The 22,306-nt window shown below is 40.6% G+C and overlaps 1 protein-coding gene and 1 pseudogene across 1 annotated transcript; one reads left to right on the top strand and one right to left on the bottom strand.

Annotated features, from left to right (window-relative positions):
- Positions 1-3,775: 3,775 nt before the first annotated feature.
- Positions 3,776-7,330, bottom strand: LOC137287968 (uncharacterized; annotated as a pseudogene).
- A 5,692-nt stretch (positions 7,331-13,022) lies between these two features.
- On the top strand, positions 13,023-16,613 carry LOC137286585 (uncharacterized). Its single transcript, XM_067818529.1, has 5 exons — positions 13,023-13,191; positions 14,955-15,084; positions 15,432-15,551; positions 15,893-15,955; positions 16,535-16,613. Exons 1-5 carry the CDS (start codon positions 13,117-13,119, stop codon positions 16,540-16,542), a joined length of 396 nt encoding a protein of 131 aa, XP_067674630.1. The 5' UTR covers positions 13,023-13,116; the 3' UTR covers positions 16,543-16,613.
- Positions 16,614-22,306: the final 5,693 nt, after the last annotated feature.

Below are 22,306 nucleotides of genomic sequence, written 5' to 3'. Positions count from 1 at the left end.
TGTGTGAAGTCCATTTCCGCAGTAATGGTAATTTGCTAGAATATTGCTAAGCGCGGTGTAAAATTAAACTCACTCACTTACCCACAATAACAGACAACGTGACGTCAAGTCCCATTTGACTTAAAATGAAATACAACCAGATATTCCAGCACATTAAAACGGAACCTTCCAAATTCTCATTTCGGAGTAAACTTTTACACAGGTTAAATTATGTCATTTACACAATTGCACTTCAAAATCCATTATACTAGACTTTGAAAATTCAAACAAGACAAAATTTCTGAAAAGGTGGATGGGTGCAGTCTCCTCAAATTAGTGTCGTGATGGTGGAATTTAGACGTTTGATGAGATTGCCTTCTGGGCGTCTAGTGAAGTTTGTTTGGTTGTTGGCAAGAATGGTGATGTCAGAACACTGTATTTATTGATTGGGGTTTGCTTTGATGTTTTCAGAAATGACTGATTTGCTGTCGGATTCAGTAACGGAGGTTCGACGTTCTTTGACATGGGTGTCACGATGTTTCACCTATGTAGCTCTGTCCACAATCATAGTTTAATCACTTTTTATAAAATATCATCCAAGCCCCAGGATACTTCATACCATCTGTTTCTGATGCACTTCTCCACCAAGCCCAGTCTATTGTACAAACATCTCCCTCTTTTTAAACTACTCCTTTATATTTTCTACATCTCTGCTTTCCACCCCCTTCCCTTTGTTTACTGACTTAACTTCATGAGCTTACTGTCTAAACAGTTATGTTAAGTGTGTTGTTTTTCTTTGTTACATGTTACATTCATTACATATACATCCTGTCAGTTTCATGTACATACCTGCTCGAAATGTCGCAGTCACGAAATAAAAGAAGTTAATATCCATACAGTTTATCCACTATTGTGGTTAATCAAGTTTCAACAAAACAATCCAGTGATTGACACTATGATAATCCATGTACACACTTGGAATGTAATAACATGCATCAGCCAAGTTAGCAATGACTTGACAATGACGACGACAACATCCTGTCTGTCGTATGCTTACTCTGTTGGATTTTGTCTTCTAAACACGACTGCGGTGTAGTGTGGTTGAGGAGACCCGTTTTGCATATTATAATAGGAATCTACTGAACCACTCATAGAATCCATAACTTTCAAGAGCAGCTTCGCGGTCACATTTTATTGATCCAGTAACTCGTGTCTGTCCTTGAACATTGGTGCCTCGCGAGACAATTTCAGGCAGGTCACTACAGCATGGTTTTCGACATGATGACCGACATCATAGCTACTTAATCACAATCTCGACCCTCATTCGCAAGCACCCCTCTCCCGGAGTACCATCATGGTCAGTGCTTAGCGGGTGCTTCAAGGGTAGGTGTATACATCCATGATGAGGTATCAATGATGTTGATTTACATAGACATACAAATACAAGTGGTTCGGCGTGACGTGGACTGGTCGATACACGTACATGTACATAAACGGACTTGAACTGATAGAAAAAGAATTCTAGTCTATAAACTGAGTTGAAGAAATCAATGCACATACAAATGCATTTGTTAAACTCTAGGTCCGGGATAGAACAGGCCTTCAGCAACCCATGCTTGCCATAAAAGAGGAGACTAACGGGATCGGGTGGTCAGGCTGGCTCACTTGTTTGACACATGTCGTCGGTTCCCCATTGCTCAAATCGATACTCATGCTGTGGATCACTGGATTGTCTGGTCCAGACTCGATTATTTAGAGACCCCTACCATATAGCTGGAATACTGCATAGTCCCTAACTCACTCACTCACTGCTCAGCAGTGCATCAGTTAATTGTAACCATTATTAAGAATGTGGGGACAAATCATGCATGTGATTCAAATGATGACAAATTCAAATATTAGAAGTAAATAGGCATTTACCACGTGAGAGTCCATGCTAGAATGCTGGCATTCAGTAACCCATGGCGACTTACAGGATCGGGTCGTTAGGATCGCTGGCCTGGGTGACACGTCATCGGTTCCTCATTGTGCAGATCGATGCTCATGCTGTTGATCACTGGATTGTGTGATCCAGACTCGATTGTTTACAAACCGCCGCCACATAGCTTAAATATCGGTGAGTATGGCGTAAAACTAAACTCACTCACTAATAGGCATGTTCAAGGTAATTGATTGTAATAATTATCAAAATTATGTTGTTTAATACTCATTCTACCATGACTCAAGAAAATCCTGGATTCTGACTGGTTGTTAAAAAAAATCAGACGGCATCAGTTCTTTCACCGCGCACTAGCGAGTCTTATTGTGAGAACTACTTTCATCTGACCACAATGATGGCGGGTCATAACAACAACTCCATGGATTTTGACGCTGATTCAGGAATTTACCACATAGATCTATGCAGTTCGAAATTTTTGGATTGAACATGCGTCTGATTTCACGACGCTTCACTACGCATGTATATACAAGACTGCCGCACTACTTCAGCTTGACCACCAACATGACTGATATGAACACGTGATGGGAATGCTGATAAAAAACATTTATTCAAACTCAAAAAATACAATTATATGATATTTCCTCCACAGTTTTATGGGACTTTCACTATCATATTGCCCTCTATTATAAAAACATTTAATTACAATACACAGCAAACTAACATAAACAATATCTAACAGATAAATTAGAATGCCTTGCCAAAATACACCTCTATCTATACAAAATTGTGCAGCAAAACGTTAGTAAGCATTTACCTACTGGAATATGGTATATTTGTTTCCATTTAGAAACTTTAGGGAAATTCGCAAGATAACACCAGATTTATGCTACTCATACTCCATCATGTCACAATAATATCTATATGTAAAAAATTGAACCACCGGAGTTCTGCTCTGCCATCATCCCCACAAGGCAGTCACTGTTATGTTCGTAGACTTTGAGAAAAGCTTGGCCTCAATACATCCATGATGAACACAAAGTTTCCAGGAATCCCAAGTTAGTCGCATGAACACACATTTTGACAACACTGCACTGTCACTCTTTTGCCGCATGCCGGGGTGGAGGCAAGTACATGAAAGCACAATCGACACTCGCCGAGCGCCAGTTTGGGTAAAGGGATATTGTACCACTTGTGAATCAGCACGTAAGGACTCTTTGTTATGATTTAATTCCAACTCAAGCAGAACACTGCTCGTCCGCGCAACCAGGCCTCAGCCACCCGAGAGTTATCCAAGGGGACTAACTCTCTTGCCTCATTATACTCACTACATTGGCGTGACAGTCTTTTTCTTTTCCTCTTTGAGGCTTAAGTCGCATAAACTATAAAAGTAATACATCGCGAAGTGATGTGGGTGTGTGGCACATGACGATCTTGTAACTATCATGATACGAATACAGAAAACATACATGAAAATTTATACAGCACACATGGTCCTCAAATCATACCAAACAATAGGCATGACTGCGCCCCTTGAAAGTCATGTGGAACAAAACAGAGAAGTATAACATTCAAAAGTCCAGAACATAGTCATTAAAACGACATGGCCGTCTGTGCTCACGGGAGGGCAGAAGGCACATTTTCCTCTGAAATATGAGTCAGGTTGTTGAATACTGTTGGGCTCCTGATATCCTGGCTGTTGCATAGGTGGAGTAAGGATTTCAAGAGGAATCTGTGGGGTACAAGGTAGGTGAAGAGGTTGATCAGGATGGTCTTCACTGTCTGATGCGTCATCGTATGTGACTTTGTCCTGAGAAGTCTTGATACAAGATGGCACCTTGCAGCATTCTGACAGCTTAACTATGAATTGTTGCGTAGCTGAGATCCTGTAAACTTGAACATGTTGCACCATACGCCATCCTTGTCAACTACTAGATAACGAGATCTTGCACATGTTTTGTTACGATCATTGTGGAGGTATACGAAATAACTGATCTCAAGCTTGTCAGCGACAGTACGATGACCCTCAGGATCCTTTGATTTCTCACTGTGAGTGTGATTTGACGTACGGCTAACATGTTGGTCCATAATCAAGTGTTTGTCAGACATACGTAACTGACTGAGAGTAAACTGATCTCTTTGCGTCAACATCTCGCGAGATGATAAACCACGAGAGCGAATGCGTGAGTTTAAGCGAGCTACCGCAATAGCAAGAGTAGTCGCAGTGGTTGGGCCACGTAGGGGACCTTGACGTAAAAGCTCGTCCTCCAACTCTTGTATGGCCTTCTCAGCAACAGGGTTCTTGTTTCTGTTTTTAGCTCTGCCTATTTCAAGTGACAATCTGTGATGCTGAAGTACCTCATTATTCTCAAGACTGTTGAAACCTGGGACAGGATCGGTGCGAATAACAGCATGAGGACCATCTAGAGGACGGAATTCAATGCAAAGGCGTATCAAGGCATTGCAAAGGGTTGAGCTGCTTTCATCTTCAATAATGCAAGCCGCAGTGTAGGATGTCACGCATTCCCGGAGGACAAGAATGAGCTGGCGTTCACGTCGCATGACATCTGATGCAAATGTCAAACCAACACTTTCAGGAGGATCACCGGTGTTTTGATCTACAACAACGTATGGTGTCTTTCTCAAAGTGGCCCACTGATGGCAGGATTTTGTGACATTCTTATTTGACTTGTCCAAATCTAGAGCGAAAAAGTATCTGTGAAATGCTTGCTTGAACTGGTGAGCTGAGGGATGGTCCAACTGAAAATGCAAAGCAGTGATAAGTACATCGAGACCCTTTCTCGGAACGACAATACACTCCCGTGTTTGACGGAATGGATCCGTCCGTCGGACCACAAGTAAGCCATCATTTGGAGATAGTTGCTGCATTCAAGTATCCCTTGACATCTTTGATATCTGTCAACTTTTTCGGGGGTCATGTACCTTGGAGAAGATGAGCATAAATTCGTCTAAGATCTGAGCACTCCTCCTGTAGGGTGCGCCAAGCTGGCCAACTGGTAAAGGGAAGTCGACTAGTGCCATTCAAGATGTCAGAAATGGAGACTTGTCTGACAACTGAATCCTCGGTGCGCTCAATAAAGGAGCAAATCTGGCAAGACGGATCGATACAATCGGGTGCATTTCTGCTTGCAAAATCTGATGGGTCATAGGCCAAGCCGGCAAGGTGTTGAACTGTACCCTGGTACCGACTGACTGTTGACAAGAAGGTGGATACACGTGGACTAGCGGAAGACTCTCCTCTACATAATTTCTCCAAAGCCAACACACAGGGTCTGCTGTCGGTCAGGATACATGCTTTCAGTTTAGATTGGATGATGAAAGGACTGTAGTGCTTTGTGGCAACGGCAATGGACAGTGCTTCTATCTCACAGGGTAGCCAGGCAACCTGTTGCCTGCGGAGATTGTCACTAAAGAAACCGGCTATGTGCAGTGATTGGTCACGAGTAATGTACAGAGTAGCGCTGATTCCTGGATTCCTGACAGCACCATCAGTGACTATCCATAATTGATCCTCAGGACATGGGAGAACTATTGGCCTGTTTGAGGATACGCCTTCCTGTGCCGTCTTAAAAGCTGCAAGTATCTGGTCAGTCCATAGTAACCTGTCCTTTGATTGGTGTCCGGCAGCTGCATCATCAAGTGGGGCAAGAAGCGTGGAACAACCAGGTATCACACGAGACAGGGCCTTGTAGGCACCACTAAACGATCGTAGTCCGTGCACTGTTACTGGAGGTGGACATGAAGCCAGAGTGGAAACGCGGTGAGGGCTTGCTCTGATGGAACCCTAGTGCCAGTGCTAACCTAAGATGGTAACTGATGTGCACGAAATGACTGTCTTGTGATGAGTCAGTCGTATCTTGTTGTGCTTGAGTGCCTCTAGCCCACGGCGCCAATTGAACAGAAGGTCCTCAGGTGTATCACCTCCACAATATAGGTCGTCAGCAAATTTGGCAACAATCCATTCTTCCAGTAGATCTCCTAACACACGGCACATAAACTCTTATAAAGCTGTCTCTGATCCTGGCATTCCTATGGCTGATCTAGTATATACCCTAACACCTCGAAATGGAGTTACGACGCCACAGTACCTCATGGATTCCTTGTCTCTTGGAATCTGGTAAATGGTATTCGTTAAGTCTGTGGATATCAGATACCGGTATTTGGCGATTTGTCGGAGAGTTGAGTCCACATTCGGCATGAGAGCGGGTTGTGGCTTACTGTATCAGCCAACATCAGAGAATGCAGTCACCTGTCTGTAACCACCACTTGACTTCTTGACCAGGAAGGAGGGATTGACATATTCCACATGAATGCCGACATCCTCTGGTCGAACTAACACCCCCATGTCCTCTAGTTCATTAAACTTCTGTTCAAGTTAAGAGAGTTTGTCTCTTGAATACTGTGGAACTCTGCCTTTTCGTTGAGGAGGTTGTACCGGAACCATGTTAACGAAGGCTTCAAATGGTCCTGTGCTCCATTATACCCCTCAATGTGTGGGTCAAAAACCTCGTCGAATTCTGTAAGAAGTGATGCAAACTGTGATCTAGTGACCGCTGGTAGTATGATGTCTGGGTCTTTAAGGACTGGACCGGAGAAATTCTTTTGCTTAGTTTGAGGGGGTGCACTGGGTGTCTTCAGATACCTCCTCAAGGTCGGTAACAGGAACTTCTTGAATGAATACTGGACGTATCTGAAAAAAGTGCTCATGCGTCTTGAGCGTTTGTGGCGTATCTGTCAGATTAGGGATCCGTAGTTTGCCTGAGACACTAGAAAGGACATCTGGTTCTGGCCACGTTGGTGACACAGTGGATGCTCCTGAACGGGTATCAAGTCAGGGTTCAATGGCAAACGTCATCTGATGGGGAATAACTTTCTGGAACAGGTATGTCGATAAACTCCGTAGGCCATATGGTAGCAGATTTGTTCGGGGCTCTGAGCACGCAGGCTTTTCTAACAGTACGCTTGTTTTCCTGGGCCATACGTGTATATCGTGCCATCACCATGTATAATCTGCCTCTTTGCAGGACGCATAGCTATATCTTTGGCCTCCATAAATGGTATTCCTGCGAGAATATCCACATCAAGGTTCTCCACCACAAGACCACTGAAACTGAATTCCTTGTTGTCACTGCATAGAAGTATGCTTGTCTCTCCAAGAACCTTCAGGGGTGATGAACCATCCGCCTGATGAGCTGACTGGGAGCTCTTTTTGATAACAGCACCAAGATAACGTTGTTTAACCAACTTTGGCAGGTCAACATGAATTAGTCGAAGACAAGCAAGCACCACGACGTTTTCCAATGATGGTGAGAGCTCCTCATCCTCGTTCAGTGCGGTGCCGTTGTGGGTGATACCACCGTCACGACGAAGTGAATTGTTCTCCACAAAGGTCATGAGTCTCTGATATAAATCTTCAGGTCTCTCGTTGGGCTCGAGCTTAATGTCTGTGAAATCGAGGAAATGTGAAGGAGTATGGCGTGCCACAAACAACCTATGGACATAGAGTTCTTGATAATTGTATTTCTCGAGATGATAGGGCAGAAATTGGCAGTTTGTCCAAATATTAGTTCTAAACTGCTTACTTTTTGTTGTGCAGTTCGCCTTTGGGCTTGTTGGACATCGTCACCACCGTTTGTCATGCCTCTGAGCGGAGTTGTCCGCGTCTTTTTCAGCCATGTAGCTCCGTCGATGGGAAATGGAGCGAAGTGTGCATCAAGTGATAAAGTATACAAGAGATTTTGCCGCCAACTTTCAAACGAAGTCACTGTCTCTGCCTTGGTAAGACACCACTGTTTCAGTGCCCGCGGAGCATTCACCATAATGGAAGAGTAGTTTCACGCGTTACACAGGCGCGGTACCACCTGACCTGTCAACCACGTTCAGTGACACACAAGTAACGCAGACCAACTAGACGTCTGCTTCGTTAGACGTGAGTCGTATCTTGCTGCCACCACGCCAGTTTGGGTAAAAGGATATTGTACCACTTGTGAATCAACAGGATACGTAAGGACTCTTTGTTATTATTTAATTCCAACTCAAGCAGAACTCGCGCTCGTCCGCGCAACCAGGCCTCAGCCACCCGAGAGTTATCCAAGGGGACTAACTCTCTTGCGTCATTACACTGCCAAGCAAACCTGCATTGGCGGAACGTAAACATCAACAGTTTTTGATGAGATACAGATCGTAGGTCTATCACAAAAGGATCTATTCTTCGATTCTGGAGGGTTCTGATTCGATATCCAATAAAATATTCTCCACGTTCATGTCAAATAAAAACTTTCGCAAAATGTAAACACTGTCTCGTCCGCCAATTCAAACTGTTGCGTAACTCTACTTCCGTCAGACGAGTCCTCTATTGTGTAACCAAGGGGGTAGAGTATCACGGCAAACAAAACAATAGGCTGGTTTCAGTCGTTGGGATGATAAAAACAACTTCTTAGGCATTACATCATTGCACTGAATAATAAACAATTGCTTGTTTTATTTAGACAGAATATTTTTTATGTTGAAATGTTTAAAAAATACGAAAGGCACCAACCGCTCTCTTCACAGACGAGATTAACTCGCCTCTCATCCCTTGCCGGATCACGCAGTGTCTTCCGCAGGGCGAGGAAATTCGATTTTAAATGGGAAATGGTAGATTGGAGATAAACCTGGCGACTAAATTTCAGTTGGAACCGACCAGTTCCAATTAAAATTTAGTCGCCATCATTTCAGTACTCCATGTCTCTGATTTTCAAACACAGGTTTATCTCCTAAGTATTGAAATACCCGCAAAGGTCCGAGTTAGAATTGGACTTCAGTACCCATGCTTGTCGTAAGAGGCAACTGGTGGCAGGTCTGGCTGTGTGATTTGGTTGACACGTGCCATCATACCCCATTTGCATGGATGTTGATCAGGGTCTTATCTGGTCCAGACTCGATCATTACAGACCACCGCCATATAGCTTGAGTAATGTTGTGAGCGATTTTAACAACACACAAACAAAATCAGATTTGTCACTCGTCGTAGTAATTACTGATAGTGCTGTGATATTGTCCCTAACTGTTGTATATATCTGTATGCGAACTGTGTTACAGTTCTGTGATACGTGGAGCGCTGAGGGTAGTCTAGTGGTTATAGCGTTTGCCCGTCGCGCTGAAGACCCGGGTCCGATTTCCCTAATGAGTACAATCTGTGAATATTCCTTTCTTTCACGAAAATAACAGACAAAAGTACTATTTTAGAAACGTTTGTACGGAAATGATTGCCATGTGATATGGTGAAGATAGAAGTATAACAAAACATTTTATACATCACACTGGCAGCCCGATATCGACTTAAACGTGTATGTAATCAAGTTATACGCCAGCCTCATGATCGATCTTCTTGTGGTCCGCTGTTCCAGTTCAAAGTATACAAGTACAACTGTATGAATTTCAAGATACTATTGGATTTATTTCTAACACTGACATAAGATCAATGACAATGAAACAGGCCAATCGCAAACTGGGGATTTTGTTACGGATGCTGTTGAGGAAGTAACCAGCCCGTCTGCCACCTGGCTCGGCTACAGACACCTTATACCATCTGTGTGCATCTGAGTCAACGGTTATCTGCTGTGGATCAGTTCACATGGCACAACCCACTCAAACAAACAAACTGTCGTTACTAAACATCATCACGCCAAGGACGGATTCGTAATTTATGTCATAATTTATGAATAAATTCCACTCAATTTATGCTCTTGTAGCGGTCTCTGGGGTTAGAATATCAAGCTCGGAGAACGGAACGTCTCGGTTTCGATCCCCGGACTCGTCATACCGAAAGACATTAAAATATGCTACTTGTTTGTCCCTGCCTGCCGCTGGGTATTAATGGGTACAATAAGGACTGGTTAGTATAAGGTATCCGAGAGTGGCATTCATGCATAACTGCGGTATTGTATCTCTGCGAGCCAGTTCAATAAAACCACACTTAATAAATGCACACACATGCAGGTCGTCATGTAAGCAAATTATATTATTCTTAAGTACGACGTTAACCCCTTTTCACCTCAAGCTCACTTCATCTCACTATGTTCATGCTGTTGTTTTCCCACCTTCTGTACAAATGCTGCACTTTGGATACAATACAACACATACAATTTTCGCACATATGAAACGACAGACAACAAGTGAAGGTTAGTCTGTGTGTTAAATTTCAATATAAAGTCTTTCAGCCGACGACCGGCCGATTTGCATCTGGTGACGAGAAACGCACATACAATATTGGTGGCCTTATTTCATAAATGACGTTCCCAGCGGGAGTTGGAATACAAGTATTATTGATGCTGGGCTAAACACATTTGAACAACCTTGATTTTACGCACGCACGCACACACACATACACACACAGAAAGAGAGAGAGAGAGAGGATATTACCAGCCAATATTTAAAGAGTTGCCTGCAGATGGAAGAATCGTTTCCCTGACGCTGCTCAAAGATGCTCCTGCCATGAGACAGCGGTCTGCAAACAAGCCAGACAATCAAGGAACTGCATTACATTTTGATAATCTTGAAATATGACTGTTGCGTGTACAGATGTTTAGAAGTAAGGAAAAGTGCCCATCGCTCATTCTCATCTGTATCTCTGGCTTAGTGTATGAAGTATAGAATGGTTTCTGTGAACTCTTAAAGCACATCATTTAGAGTGAGTGAGTGAGTGAGTCTGGACCAGACATGCCAGTGATCAACGACGTGTGCATCAATCTGCGCAGTTGGAATACGATGACGTGTCAACCTAATAGGAAATCTCTGCTGAAATCAGTTCTTTCCAATTATATCACCAGCATTTGTAAGAGTGTCATTTTCTTCCTGCCATTCATACATTCAAGATTTTGATGGCATTGCCAGGCTTTAATGTCACTGCTAATTTTGAGTTAGCAAGGTATTTATACGTTAACGTATTAAAACAAATGCAGGTGTGATACGTATACACAAAGGCCTCAGGATTAAACGTCCTGAAATGAAGTGAAAGAGAAACAAGGTAAGGGAAGCCTTAATGAAAATGATTATTCACGGGTGGTCGATAGTGAATTATTACCGTGATAGGCGTAGAAAATAAAACAAAAAACATTTACTATGAAAAAAGTATACCATTCTATAGATATATGGGAAATGAGTCATCTGTTGCTGAACATGGACAGGTGCAATGGAAGCATATACGGCTGCTTACGGGCACACCAAGCGAGAAAGACAGCATTTATTCCAGGTGATAATGAAACACGAAAACCCGGACACAAACAATGTGTTGCGCTCTTACGACGACCCCTGCCATTAGAATCAATAGTATTGTGTTTTCCCAGATAAGGTCTCATGACATGTGTAATCACGAATTGGGAATGTCGGACTGTGCTGATCAAGGCGCACCAAGTAACCTGCAGGGTCGACAGATGATTGAAAATGCACAAGTACTATGTAAGAGTCCATTGTACGATTCCGATCATATAGACATGGAAAACACTATCGCTGTATGTTTCGTAGTATCATAATATCACCATTAACTATAGCAAGGGAACGAATCCAAAGCTCAGTTTAACTTAATGTCTGGATAAATTGGTGTTCACAGAATAATTCATTTGTAATCTAAAACTGTTGCAGTTGTTATTTTAGACAGGTAAACAGGTTGTCTAAAACTAACTTTTTTGAGACTGCGGATGACTATAGTCATGAAAGGTTACCAGTAGCGGTCCTTTCTCTAAACATTCTGGCATACACTCCTCAAAAAATCATATAAGTATCAAGAACCGATAAAGACAATACCTAATATAAGTTCTGCTAGGGTGACAGTATCAGACTTTGCATTTGACTTTGAGTTATTGTGTTCCATTAATGATGTTGGGAGGACTTGATCCGTTGTACTCGGGGCTCTCACTGGGGTGACCCATATTCCATGTGTATGTCATATGGGTGTGTTTATGAATCACTATGAAGGTATCCGCGAAATAGTGTACCCTTTCACATTAGTGCTACTAGTCACTAACACATGCAAATGCAAGTAGGTTAGTTCAGACTTCCTCACTGTTTCACATTTAGATCTACGCATAAAGATTCAGACTGACAAGAAAAAAACCCCAATTCTACAAGTCTATATGACAAAAGTGATTTTCACTTTCCGATAGCCAACCTCCCTTTCATGTCGGGCAGTATTCCAACAGCCTTTGGTGTTTAAATTTCACAACGTTTGAGGTACAATCGAGTGTGCTCTGTTTCTTCAGGATTCCAAAGGATCCCTTGTCATGATCACTCTTGCTCAAAAGTTGTGTGATCAAGTATACAACATTCAAGGACACACTAAATGAGTAGCTTTCAAAACGTTTTATGGTGGACATGTGGAGGAAGTTTCCAAAGTTGATGCATCAGTGACAAAACACAATTCTGATGCAATACCCTAGTTTGAGTTATACCATACATTCCAGAATTATTTCAGGTCAAGAAATGACGGGTTCAACCAGTGGGGCAAGACAGGTTCACCTTTTCGCGAACGCCTGCAGCTGGTATCATCACAATTTCTTATTAATTCATAAACATACTCTGCCATCGTGTCGTACGTAGACAATCATCGGATTGCCTGGTTCAGACCCGATTTGTTTACTAAGTACATCGTACAGCTGTAATACTGCTGAAACAAATACCTGCTCACAATTAGTTACAGTTGTACAACATACTCTGCTTTTGGCAGAGATGTCTTATAAATGTGGAAGGGTTTTGATACTATATATGATACTATACAAGACAAAACAGGGAATCTCATCCGTAGGTCTGTCCCAAAAGCTTATATGTTCTACCGTGAAAGAAACAGTTACATCTGTACTAAAACATCTCTGAATGACAATTATTTCTCGCATTAGATCTGCAAAGGACACTACTCGATCATCCATTAGCCCTGTAACGATTTCACTCGGATTTCGTGTAATGGATACACGAGGTTTCTATGTATTGTTAACTTGTATACATGTCTGGGGTAACAGTGACTAGTCTAAAACAATGGTGCGATTTTTTCATCAGAATTCAAATGACAATAAACTTACGTCCTATAATATCTACAATGTGACTCATAATACTTGATATTCATTGGTTTGTACATACTGTTTCGACACTACGTGTTAAAGTACTGAGGCGGATGTAGTTCCCGGCACCTCACTGATGTGAGGTGTGGAATGATGATGCCTCTCTGTGATAAATATCAGCCTGTCAGCAACTGCAGAATCATTTGCAGAGACTATAGGAGAAAGGTGAGTTGTATTTCAGCTACCATGAACATCAGCTTGACTCCTGATTTGTTTAGATCATTAATGATGTAACAATGACATGTCGGTTTTAACCACGGACGGTGTATAGGATTTAAAGATAACGAATAATCATTTGTTATTACTATAGTGGATTATTCAGGCTCTGATGGAAGTGCCCGATGATAGACACTAAACCTTGTGAGACCGTTTAATTGCATTTATAAAATCGCTGAATGTTAAAAGACTGCGCAGTAGGTGTATTAAGTTAAACAAACAAACATTATGTAACATTATAAGTTGTTCACTGGTCACGAGGGGACCAAGAACATCGAGGTACATAAGAACATGTTTCCTTCTTGATATTCATAGGGGCTACAGATTTGGACGTTTTGTCAAAATTTATTTATTACAAAAAGAGTCAAATGTTTTCGTAGCCATCGCTAGATTTTGCGGAAGATTTAGAGTGTTCTCCCCTTCAACGATTTCCATTCGCAAAACATCGGTAATGTCCGTGTATCATGCGTTATTTAATGTTAATCCAGATGAAAAGAAGTAAATACAACGAAGTACCGAATGAGTTGCTATTGGCAGTGAGGTGTATTGCAAAGTACCAGACATGAGAGCGGGGTACACTGAAAATAATCGAAAAACGCTCAGAAAAAGACATTTATGTGTGATGTAAGATAATGAACAATGTGTGATCTGACCAATGCATTTATAAAATCGCTACATGTTAAAGGACAGCGCAGTAGGTATATGAAGTGAAGCTAGATAACACGTAACATTGAACATTGCGTGAAAGTGCCTTATTCATGAAATTTAAAGGCCACAGACCAAATGTGCCAATGGACATAATATAATGTATAACGTATATTTTGCAATGCATTATAAACGGATAGATGAACATACTTAACATGTTATATCAAAAACATTTCAGAGATACATACTTGACAACTGTAGAAATGTAGTTTTACATTGTGTAGACATACGATTTATAAATTTTACAAATGTTGTATACAGTATCTGCCCAAGACTCTTCCAATACTTAATCCTTAAATGCAGATATGTACTTGTATTGTAAATCATATTCAAAGGTTATATTTATTTTCAGTATACATCAGTCCATATCTGACACAGTAGTAACACTCTTCCTGTTTCTATCTTAAACTGGTGTCAGATGCGGCGAAATCTGCATATAGTTTGTATAATGGGTCTAACATTTATGTAGGTGAAATATGGCTCCATCGTTAAAGTTGAAAACAGAACAACTTCTTAATTTCGGTTTCCGAAGAAGTTCATCATGCCACTGAGGAGATCCACAGTCCTTAATATGCTGTTTAAAATCTGTTAGAAATAGCGTCTTCCACAGCCTAAATTACCCATGTACATTTGTATACCCAAAAGCGTATTTAGAGAGAATGTTTTTGACGTAAGTTACCCAAGATGTGCATAGAGCTTAGGATATTAAACACTGAGATCAATATGTATCCGAATGACAATAATCTACACAGGTTTTGTTGATGCAGTGGCAGGTCGCTGTGCATCTACCAGTTTAAGATCGCAGTTTGTGTTCATTTATCTTCTACTTGTACCAGCAACATCTTAATGAAAAGAACCACGAAGCAGTAACCCCAGGGTCAGAAAATATCATTTCTAATGGCAGCTTGCAGACGTAGAAGGAAGGCATTGTTCATGTGAACTGAATATTTCAGCTGTCTCTTTTGTTTGTGAGTCAATTTATTATATAAGTCACCTTACCTTTCCAGATGAAGGTCGTACTGTTGATGCTCGTGGCGTTGCTGGTGGTTATACCGGAGGCAGAAAGCTTCTGGAGAGTTAAGCGTTGGTTTAGAGAGAGAGTCAAGGATCGTGCTAAAAGCTGGTGGCACAGAGTTCGTAAGTCTATTTCTGTTTCTGGAGGTTTCAACTGGGTTGCATGAATGGACGAGGCAGATTATACCACAAAGCGTAACAGAGGTTCTGTAAACATTTTAGAACTCATATGACAGTTAGTGTGTGCCATTTGTCATTTGCATTTAACTAATGTGCCATTCTGCTAGCTCAGTAGTTAGATACTGTGCTTAGGATCAATGTGACACATTCGGTGTCATTATGTGTGTTGACCCGTGACGATGTATGTATGTATGTATGTATGTATGTATGTATGTATGTATGTATGTATGTATGTATGTATGTATGTATGTATGTATGTATGTATGTATGTATTTATGTATGTTCCACAGGACCAGGCAAGCGCGATACGGAGGCACTTGACCTAAACGGAGATGGAGAGTTGGACGAACAGGAACTGCAGCAAGTTCTTGGGGAACGAGATGTCAGACATCTGCTGGACGCTGTGGACGGTGAGTCTGTCTGGACCATGTTCTGTAGGACCTGTAAAGCTGTTCTGAAACCAATTCTAGTACTCTGTGGTACCCTTTTCTCTGAGCATACCAACATCGTGCCGTCCATTCTGGTGACTTGATTCCAGTCCTTCATAGAAGCACAGCTGAGGAAACCACGACATAAGGTCAAGTAAAGTGAACATTTATATGCGCTTAGAGCATATTTGAGTCCATTTGTCGATTCCGACTATCGTAACCGTATGCATAAGGATCATTCTGATAAGGATATGACACCAAGTCTCTTCTCTACAACTACATCAGTGCTTGACCGGTAGACACATCATTATTTTACATTGCAGCTGATGACACCGTTTCAGTAGAGGATTTCGAAAGAAGCCTCCGCGAAATGGATGCAGAGTTGGGTAAGACGAGTTTTATGAAACAGCATTTTCCTTAAGTACCTTTCAGTTTGGAAACCGGGACTTTACACTCTCAAAATGAATGAAAACATTCGTAAACAGTACAACAGGAATCGTGCAGATAGTGAATTTTGGGTTCGAACCCCTTTCCCATTTCCCAATGTTTTTCTTGTGGGCATTTTTGTTTTGGGTAGACAACGTTACCCTTAATTCCGAAGTTAATTAGGTTTATGTATCATAGATATGTTCAATCTTTCGGTTCTATGCATATTTTAATAACACAATTGGGGCAGTCAGTACATGCTATAATTTTTTAAAACCATAACCAAGTCGTGCAAATAAATAGGTTTAGGTCTGTCGAGTTTGACAGTACACATACGGAAGAACTCTGAAACGATTTAAGCATATGTCAAATATTATTACATTACAAGGCGTGAATTCAATTCAACAAAGCTCTGTTTATGTAACTCGTGATATAACCCAAAGAAAAGGATACAAATAATTTTTAAGTTTATGTAACGTTTATAAATTCCATACACTGTGAATATACATTGCTAATTAGGTTATATTACTATTTTTCAGATGATTAGTGAAGTGGCATTGTCCCAGTAGGTGCAGAACGTCCTTACGTCAGTCTAATAAAATATAACACACTTGAGAATGAAGTCCAGTATGTTCATTTGCAATGACCGCAGTACAAATCCGGAGTATATTACCCAAGATATGAGACATAAGGCTAGTTTAATAGTTGTGCCTCACCTGCAAGATACGTACGTAATCACAAACATACTTTGTATAAGTGAATGTTTGGTCCGCCACATTAAAACTAATCCCCAGTGTGTTGTAAAACAAATCTATTTCCCAACTTTAGCAGATCGGAATCTCTACATTCGGAACTCAAATAGCGGACCAAACGTTTAACATTTAGCTTCAGTTTTTTAGCTTTCCGATATGTTGATCGTTTACAACCACAGCGGAAGGGGTTCTGTTGTGTGATGGTAGACACAAAGTGATTCCATTTTAGGAATATTTTGTGAATGACGGGTGATACCGTTTTCGTGATAAGGTCTGAGTGAGTGAATGATTTTACTTTTTATGACGCATTTAGCACATTCACGGCGGGAGGCACCATAAATGGGATTTACACGTTGTTCCCACGTGGAGAATAGAACCCGGACGCCTTATCTACTCCACCTCCAGAACCAGAACATTTGCCCAGTGTGCAACCCAGCGTGATAATTTACTTGGGGTGATTGAATCACTGATTTGTTGTTTAACGGCGCACGCGGCAATACCCCAGCTATCTGGCGCCGGTCTGTGAATAATCGAGTCTTGACCAGACAATCCGGTGATCAACAGCATGAACATCAATTTGGAATATAGTTAAAACCATACTCACTGACTACAGCATGTTCGGGTTGTTTCCCTGCAGATATTTGTTTCATGAAAAGTATCCCTAAGATACGATAAAGCCTTAGAGTTAAAGTCACCATTTCTAGATCGTGGCTACCAGAAGTGAATATGTATTTTGCTACGATTAAGAATTTGCCGTGACAAAAGTTATAAGAATTCCCCTGCGAACCAGCAAAACAGAACAAAGACAAGTCTAAAATATTCAAATATTATTATTAGCAGAGAGAGCAATTGCAAGTTATACAAAGTCACAAGTCAATTTCACAATACCAATTTAAAATACAATACACGTGAGACAAAATCAAAGGCAATTTGTCACACAATATAATATCGCAAACTCACCAAAGTCTTAGTGTGAGAGGGAAAAGCAGAATGTAACACTGCGAGCGGTCTGACGGTGGCCATGATGATTCAGGCGTTGACAGATGCAGATAGATAAAATAATTACTCCAGTCAACTCTGTGTCCGTCCCAACACGTCAACTAGCCTTTATATATACGTTCAGTCATTTCCGGAGCACACACGAACATTGCCACTCACGTGGAATGTCCGCAAATTGTCCCGGAAGTCAGCAAATAGAAAACCATGGGCAGATAATTTCCGGAAAGCCTGCTGCCAGAATCCTTAAAATGCTGACCATCCATTATACGAAATGTGTCCCATCACAATTATTATTCAAAACACTAAACATTGTGACCCAATAATAATTATTGGTTAATTCACAAAATTTACAGAAAATACAGACCCGTAACACTCTCTCCCTTGAGGAAAAGAAAGTTTTGTAGAAACTTTCTGTTACAATCATAGCAATAAAAACATAATAACATGACATGTAATAATATGAATAATATGAGAAACTTCTTGTAGAATTACTATGACAAAATGCAATTGCATACGCACAGCGTCATCAAGTCATCATAATTTCACCCCAGCACACGCATTGTCTTTGCCTTTAACGTGTTTGATCACAAGATTAAACCCTTGCACGGTCAAACTCCACCTCATAAGTCTTTGGTTCTTGTTCTTCATTTTATGAAGAAAAGTCAATGGATTGTGATCAGTAGAAACTTCAAATGTCAAAGTGGTGGTACCAAGGTACACTTCAAAATGCTGTCTCTTTCTCAAAATTTGAAGCCTGTAACACTGGAGAATTCATGAGTATGGCTTTGACTTTTTCAAATGCAGTCTGACAACTGCCATCCCACTGAAATTTTACCCTTTTTCCCAAAATGTTGGTAAGTGGAGATACAACATCTCAGAAGTTTTGACAAAACTTTCTGTAATAGCCAGCAATACCCAAGAATCTCATGAGTTCTCTCTTGGACTGAGGTACATGTACTGGATAATGTACAATTGCCTCAACTTTACCATGAACTGGTTGTACCTGGCCGTGCCCTACAACATGCCCTAACAATCAGACAGTCTCAGACAGTCTTTCGAAGACCTTTTCAGGGCTCCATGTCGTAATCGTTGACATCATCCATGTAAGCCTCGACACGATCAAGGCGTGATGTGACATTGTTGACGAGTCTCTGGAACGTCGCTGGAGCGCTCTTCAGACCAAACGGCATCACTCTGTATTGATACAGTCCCCTCCAATTGTTACATTATCATCACAAATATAGTTATCAATTTAATCAAAGAAATTCTCGAGGTTGATTTAGTGCATAAATACTAATACAAGCATATTCAGTATCATCAACAGTAAACACAACTTTCAAGATTCTACCATCAATATCAGAATATATTTTTCTAACATCATATGGAAATTTGGAATGAAATAACATCGCAACTCCTTTTCTATTTTCTGTTGTGCAATTACCATAGAACAATTTTCCTTGCCACATATGTTTATACTTTTCAATGAATTCATGATCCCAGAAGGTCTCTTGTAGAAAACGAATATCCATATGTGAAGTTTGAAGGGTTGAGAAGACACTTTCTAATTTTTGAATATTCCTATGACCATTCACATTCCATGATGAAATGATCATGATTAAGATTAGATTTATGAATGTTGGTATATGTGACATTTCCATAACCTGAATCAGTCAGCCCCAACGTGCCACTTTCTCCTGTTTTTTGTTTGGAAATCTTCCATAGTCTTTTTCTTCCTTTTACCAGTGACTTTCTGGTAAACGTCACTTATTGGTGGTGGTTTTATGGTCCTTGAAGGTGACTGTTTTTCATTCATTTTATTGTCGTTGTCCTTTAGGTCACACGAATCATCAAAATCATCATTATCATCATCATCACCATTATTTCTGTCACTCAGTACTGTGATGTGATTACCGAACTTTGCGGGTGTGTGCAAAGACACTCGACTGTCACTTTGTGTGCTGTCCTCATCGCTAAGTTCAGGATCATCCAATGCAGGATCTGATGGATCATTGAAACAGTCGCATCTGTCAGGGAGCAATTGGCAAATCGTGCATCTTTTGGACGCCTCGTTTGACTCCAACGTTTGGTTTTCGGGGATGCTGTGAAAAGATATATCCTGTCTTGGACACTCTTTAGCTATGTGCCCAAGCATCTTGCATTTGTAATTGTAACACTTGACCTCAGGACAATTCCTGATGACATGGTCAGGGGAGTCACATTTATAACACACTCTAATCTGATTATTATGCAATACCCTGAAGTATTTTGGTCCATTGACAGTGTCAAAACATGGGAGTGATTTTAAATCCGTTGGAAATCTGACTTTCACAAACCTTGCCCCATCAACAATATTAGTACCCTTGTACTTTCTTCTTCTGATAGGTGACAACAGTTCAATGTTCCTCTGTTCAAGTTTTTCTCTGCTATTATCATCTGTGATATACACAGGTAAATGCATGAAGGAGACCATTACAGTCGGGTTGTAGAGAAAACTGCACTGATACCATCAATTTCCAACCCTTCATCTACAATGAGTTTTGCATCAACAGTGTCTCTCAATGATAATTCAAAACAATCCCCACCTCTCAAAACGACTCCGGTTACTTGTCCCACCATCTCCAGTGCTCCTCTGATAACATCCTATGCTCGAATCTTAGACGTATCTCCAACATCAACCATAATAGTTGCATCTTTTGAATACACATCTTCTACTTCAAATTCTGTTCTACTCTCACTTGTGCTCGGGTCTTCAGTCACCATTTTTTCTCGTGCAGTGCACAGAAAGCACACACACAGTCTCAAACTTCGTCAAAACTCAATGAGCTTCAAACTCAGCTTCACATGTTTGACAAGAACAGTGTCTGGAACTTAATTCTGCACAAATTACAAGCACAGAATTCATACTCTGAACCTGTAAATTTACCATAAGATGTAAGACCTATGGAAAACAAGTCCACCCTCAATAATGTCAAGGGAGACAACCACGGGCGATCTACCATTAGTAACAGATGTGCTGCTTCAGCTTCGTGAAAACATGCTTTCAGGTTGAGGAGTCATTGTAGGTGTGTGTGCGCGTAGAAATTGAAGTGTTTAGAACCTGACCAAGTCGAGTGAATGCACTGTCTATATGTGAGCCCCAAACAAAGTGAATATCTTTTGCCCAAGCTTGGTATGAATAGAAACGTCTCCCACCTGCCACAATTGCCTTCTGCCATGTGTGCTAGTCGCTTTCTTTATGACATTTGTGAGGGAACAAAAAAAGAAGACGATTATACAAAAGTATAACATACAAAAAGAACTGGAGAATCCGGGTATCGATCCCGGTACCTCTCGCATGCTAAGCGAGCGCTCTACGATTTGAGGGCTTTTTTTTCATTAAAATATTTCTTCACAAGATTGTAGAATTACAGTCGCAGACAGTGCTTACACTACCACCTCACAAATAAAATATGTATCACAGATTTCTGGTGGCAGTGCGTAACATTTCAATTGAAAAGAGAGGAAGTATATTTTCATAGAAATGTTCAGAAGTTTTGTATAGGTTAGAATGAAGAAATATACCCGAATGAATGTATAATATATTTGATGTAGCTAATCTGAGTACCTCTGTATTTATAAAGCATTATGTAATATTCGAATCTAACGGTGAGTGGAGAACAATCTCATTTCCATCCAACGATATAAATGCATTGCTCATGACATATTTTTGAATGAAAATGTGTGATTGATTTGCTTTGGAATATTTAAAGAACAACAGGTTAAAATGACGTCTTATCAATGATTTGAAAAATGCCTTCATGTGAAATGAAATCATGTTTTGGCTCAATATCACCCTCCTTTTAAATACAGCTAGACGATAAATTGAGAATACAATGTCCATGAATGCTTTAAACGACAACTTCTTTTCTGGTAAGAACCCAAACAATAACCAGATAGATAACTGTCCAAAACTAAAGCCTGTGACCTGGCACACATCTGTCAACATGTCAATGATGAGTTCTTGCAAGGGCGATAACTCCTTGCAGAAGACGAACATATGTAAAATGTCTTCTGTTTGTATGTGACACACTGGACAAACATCAGTGTTTGACAGTCCAATTTTTAGAAGTTTATCATATGTGAAAACAATATTATGTGCAATTTTAAAATCTAACAAAATTTTGTTGTGAATAAATCAACAGACAGATCCTGGTTTTGAACGGTGGATATTATGTCTCTTGATGGGGAGTTAGTGGCAACCTCTGACAAAATGATCTTTTTCCACTCTGACGGAAGCGCTAATAAAATAATGCCATAACATTGTTGTATGGTACTTACATCCATCTCAGGTAAGGTGTCATGGATTATTTTAACAATAATCTGTCCAGACATGAATTTTGGAATAACTTCAAAACAAATATGCTTGATGCAAATAATTCCACTTGAAATAAATGACTGAAACATAAGAGTTTTTCCATTGAATGTAATCAATGGATTCTTAAATATTGGCTGATTCATGATATCATCTACCTTTTTAAGTAATGGTCTTTTTCCTTCATTCAATTCATTCCATGCAGCTAG

This window comes from Haliotis asinina, chromosome 6 (genome assembly GCF_037392515.1).
Source record: "Haliotis asinina isolate JCU_RB_2024 chromosome 6, JCU_Hal_asi_v2, whole genome shotgun sequence".
Taxonomy (NCBI): Eukaryota; Metazoa; Mollusca; class Gastropoda; order Lepetellida; family Haliotidae; genus Haliotis; species Haliotis asinina.
This window is presented reverse-complemented; position numbering and strand designations above follow the sequence as displayed.

Excerpts from the sequence above, each read along its gene's own strand:
- LOC137286585 (XM_067818529.1), top strand. The coding sequence starts at position 13,117 with ATGATGATGCCTCTCTGTGATAAATATCAGCCTGTCAGCAACTGCAGA. Across the intron at positions 13,192-14,954 it reads GCAGAGACTATAGGAGAAAG|ATGAAGGTCGTACTGTTGAT; the intron begins GTGAGTTGTATT and ends TTACCTTTCCAG. Across the intron at positions 15,552-15,892 it reads TCTGCTGGACGCTGTGGACG|CTGATGACACCGTTTCAGTA; the intron begins GTGAGTCTGTCT and ends TTTACATTGCAG.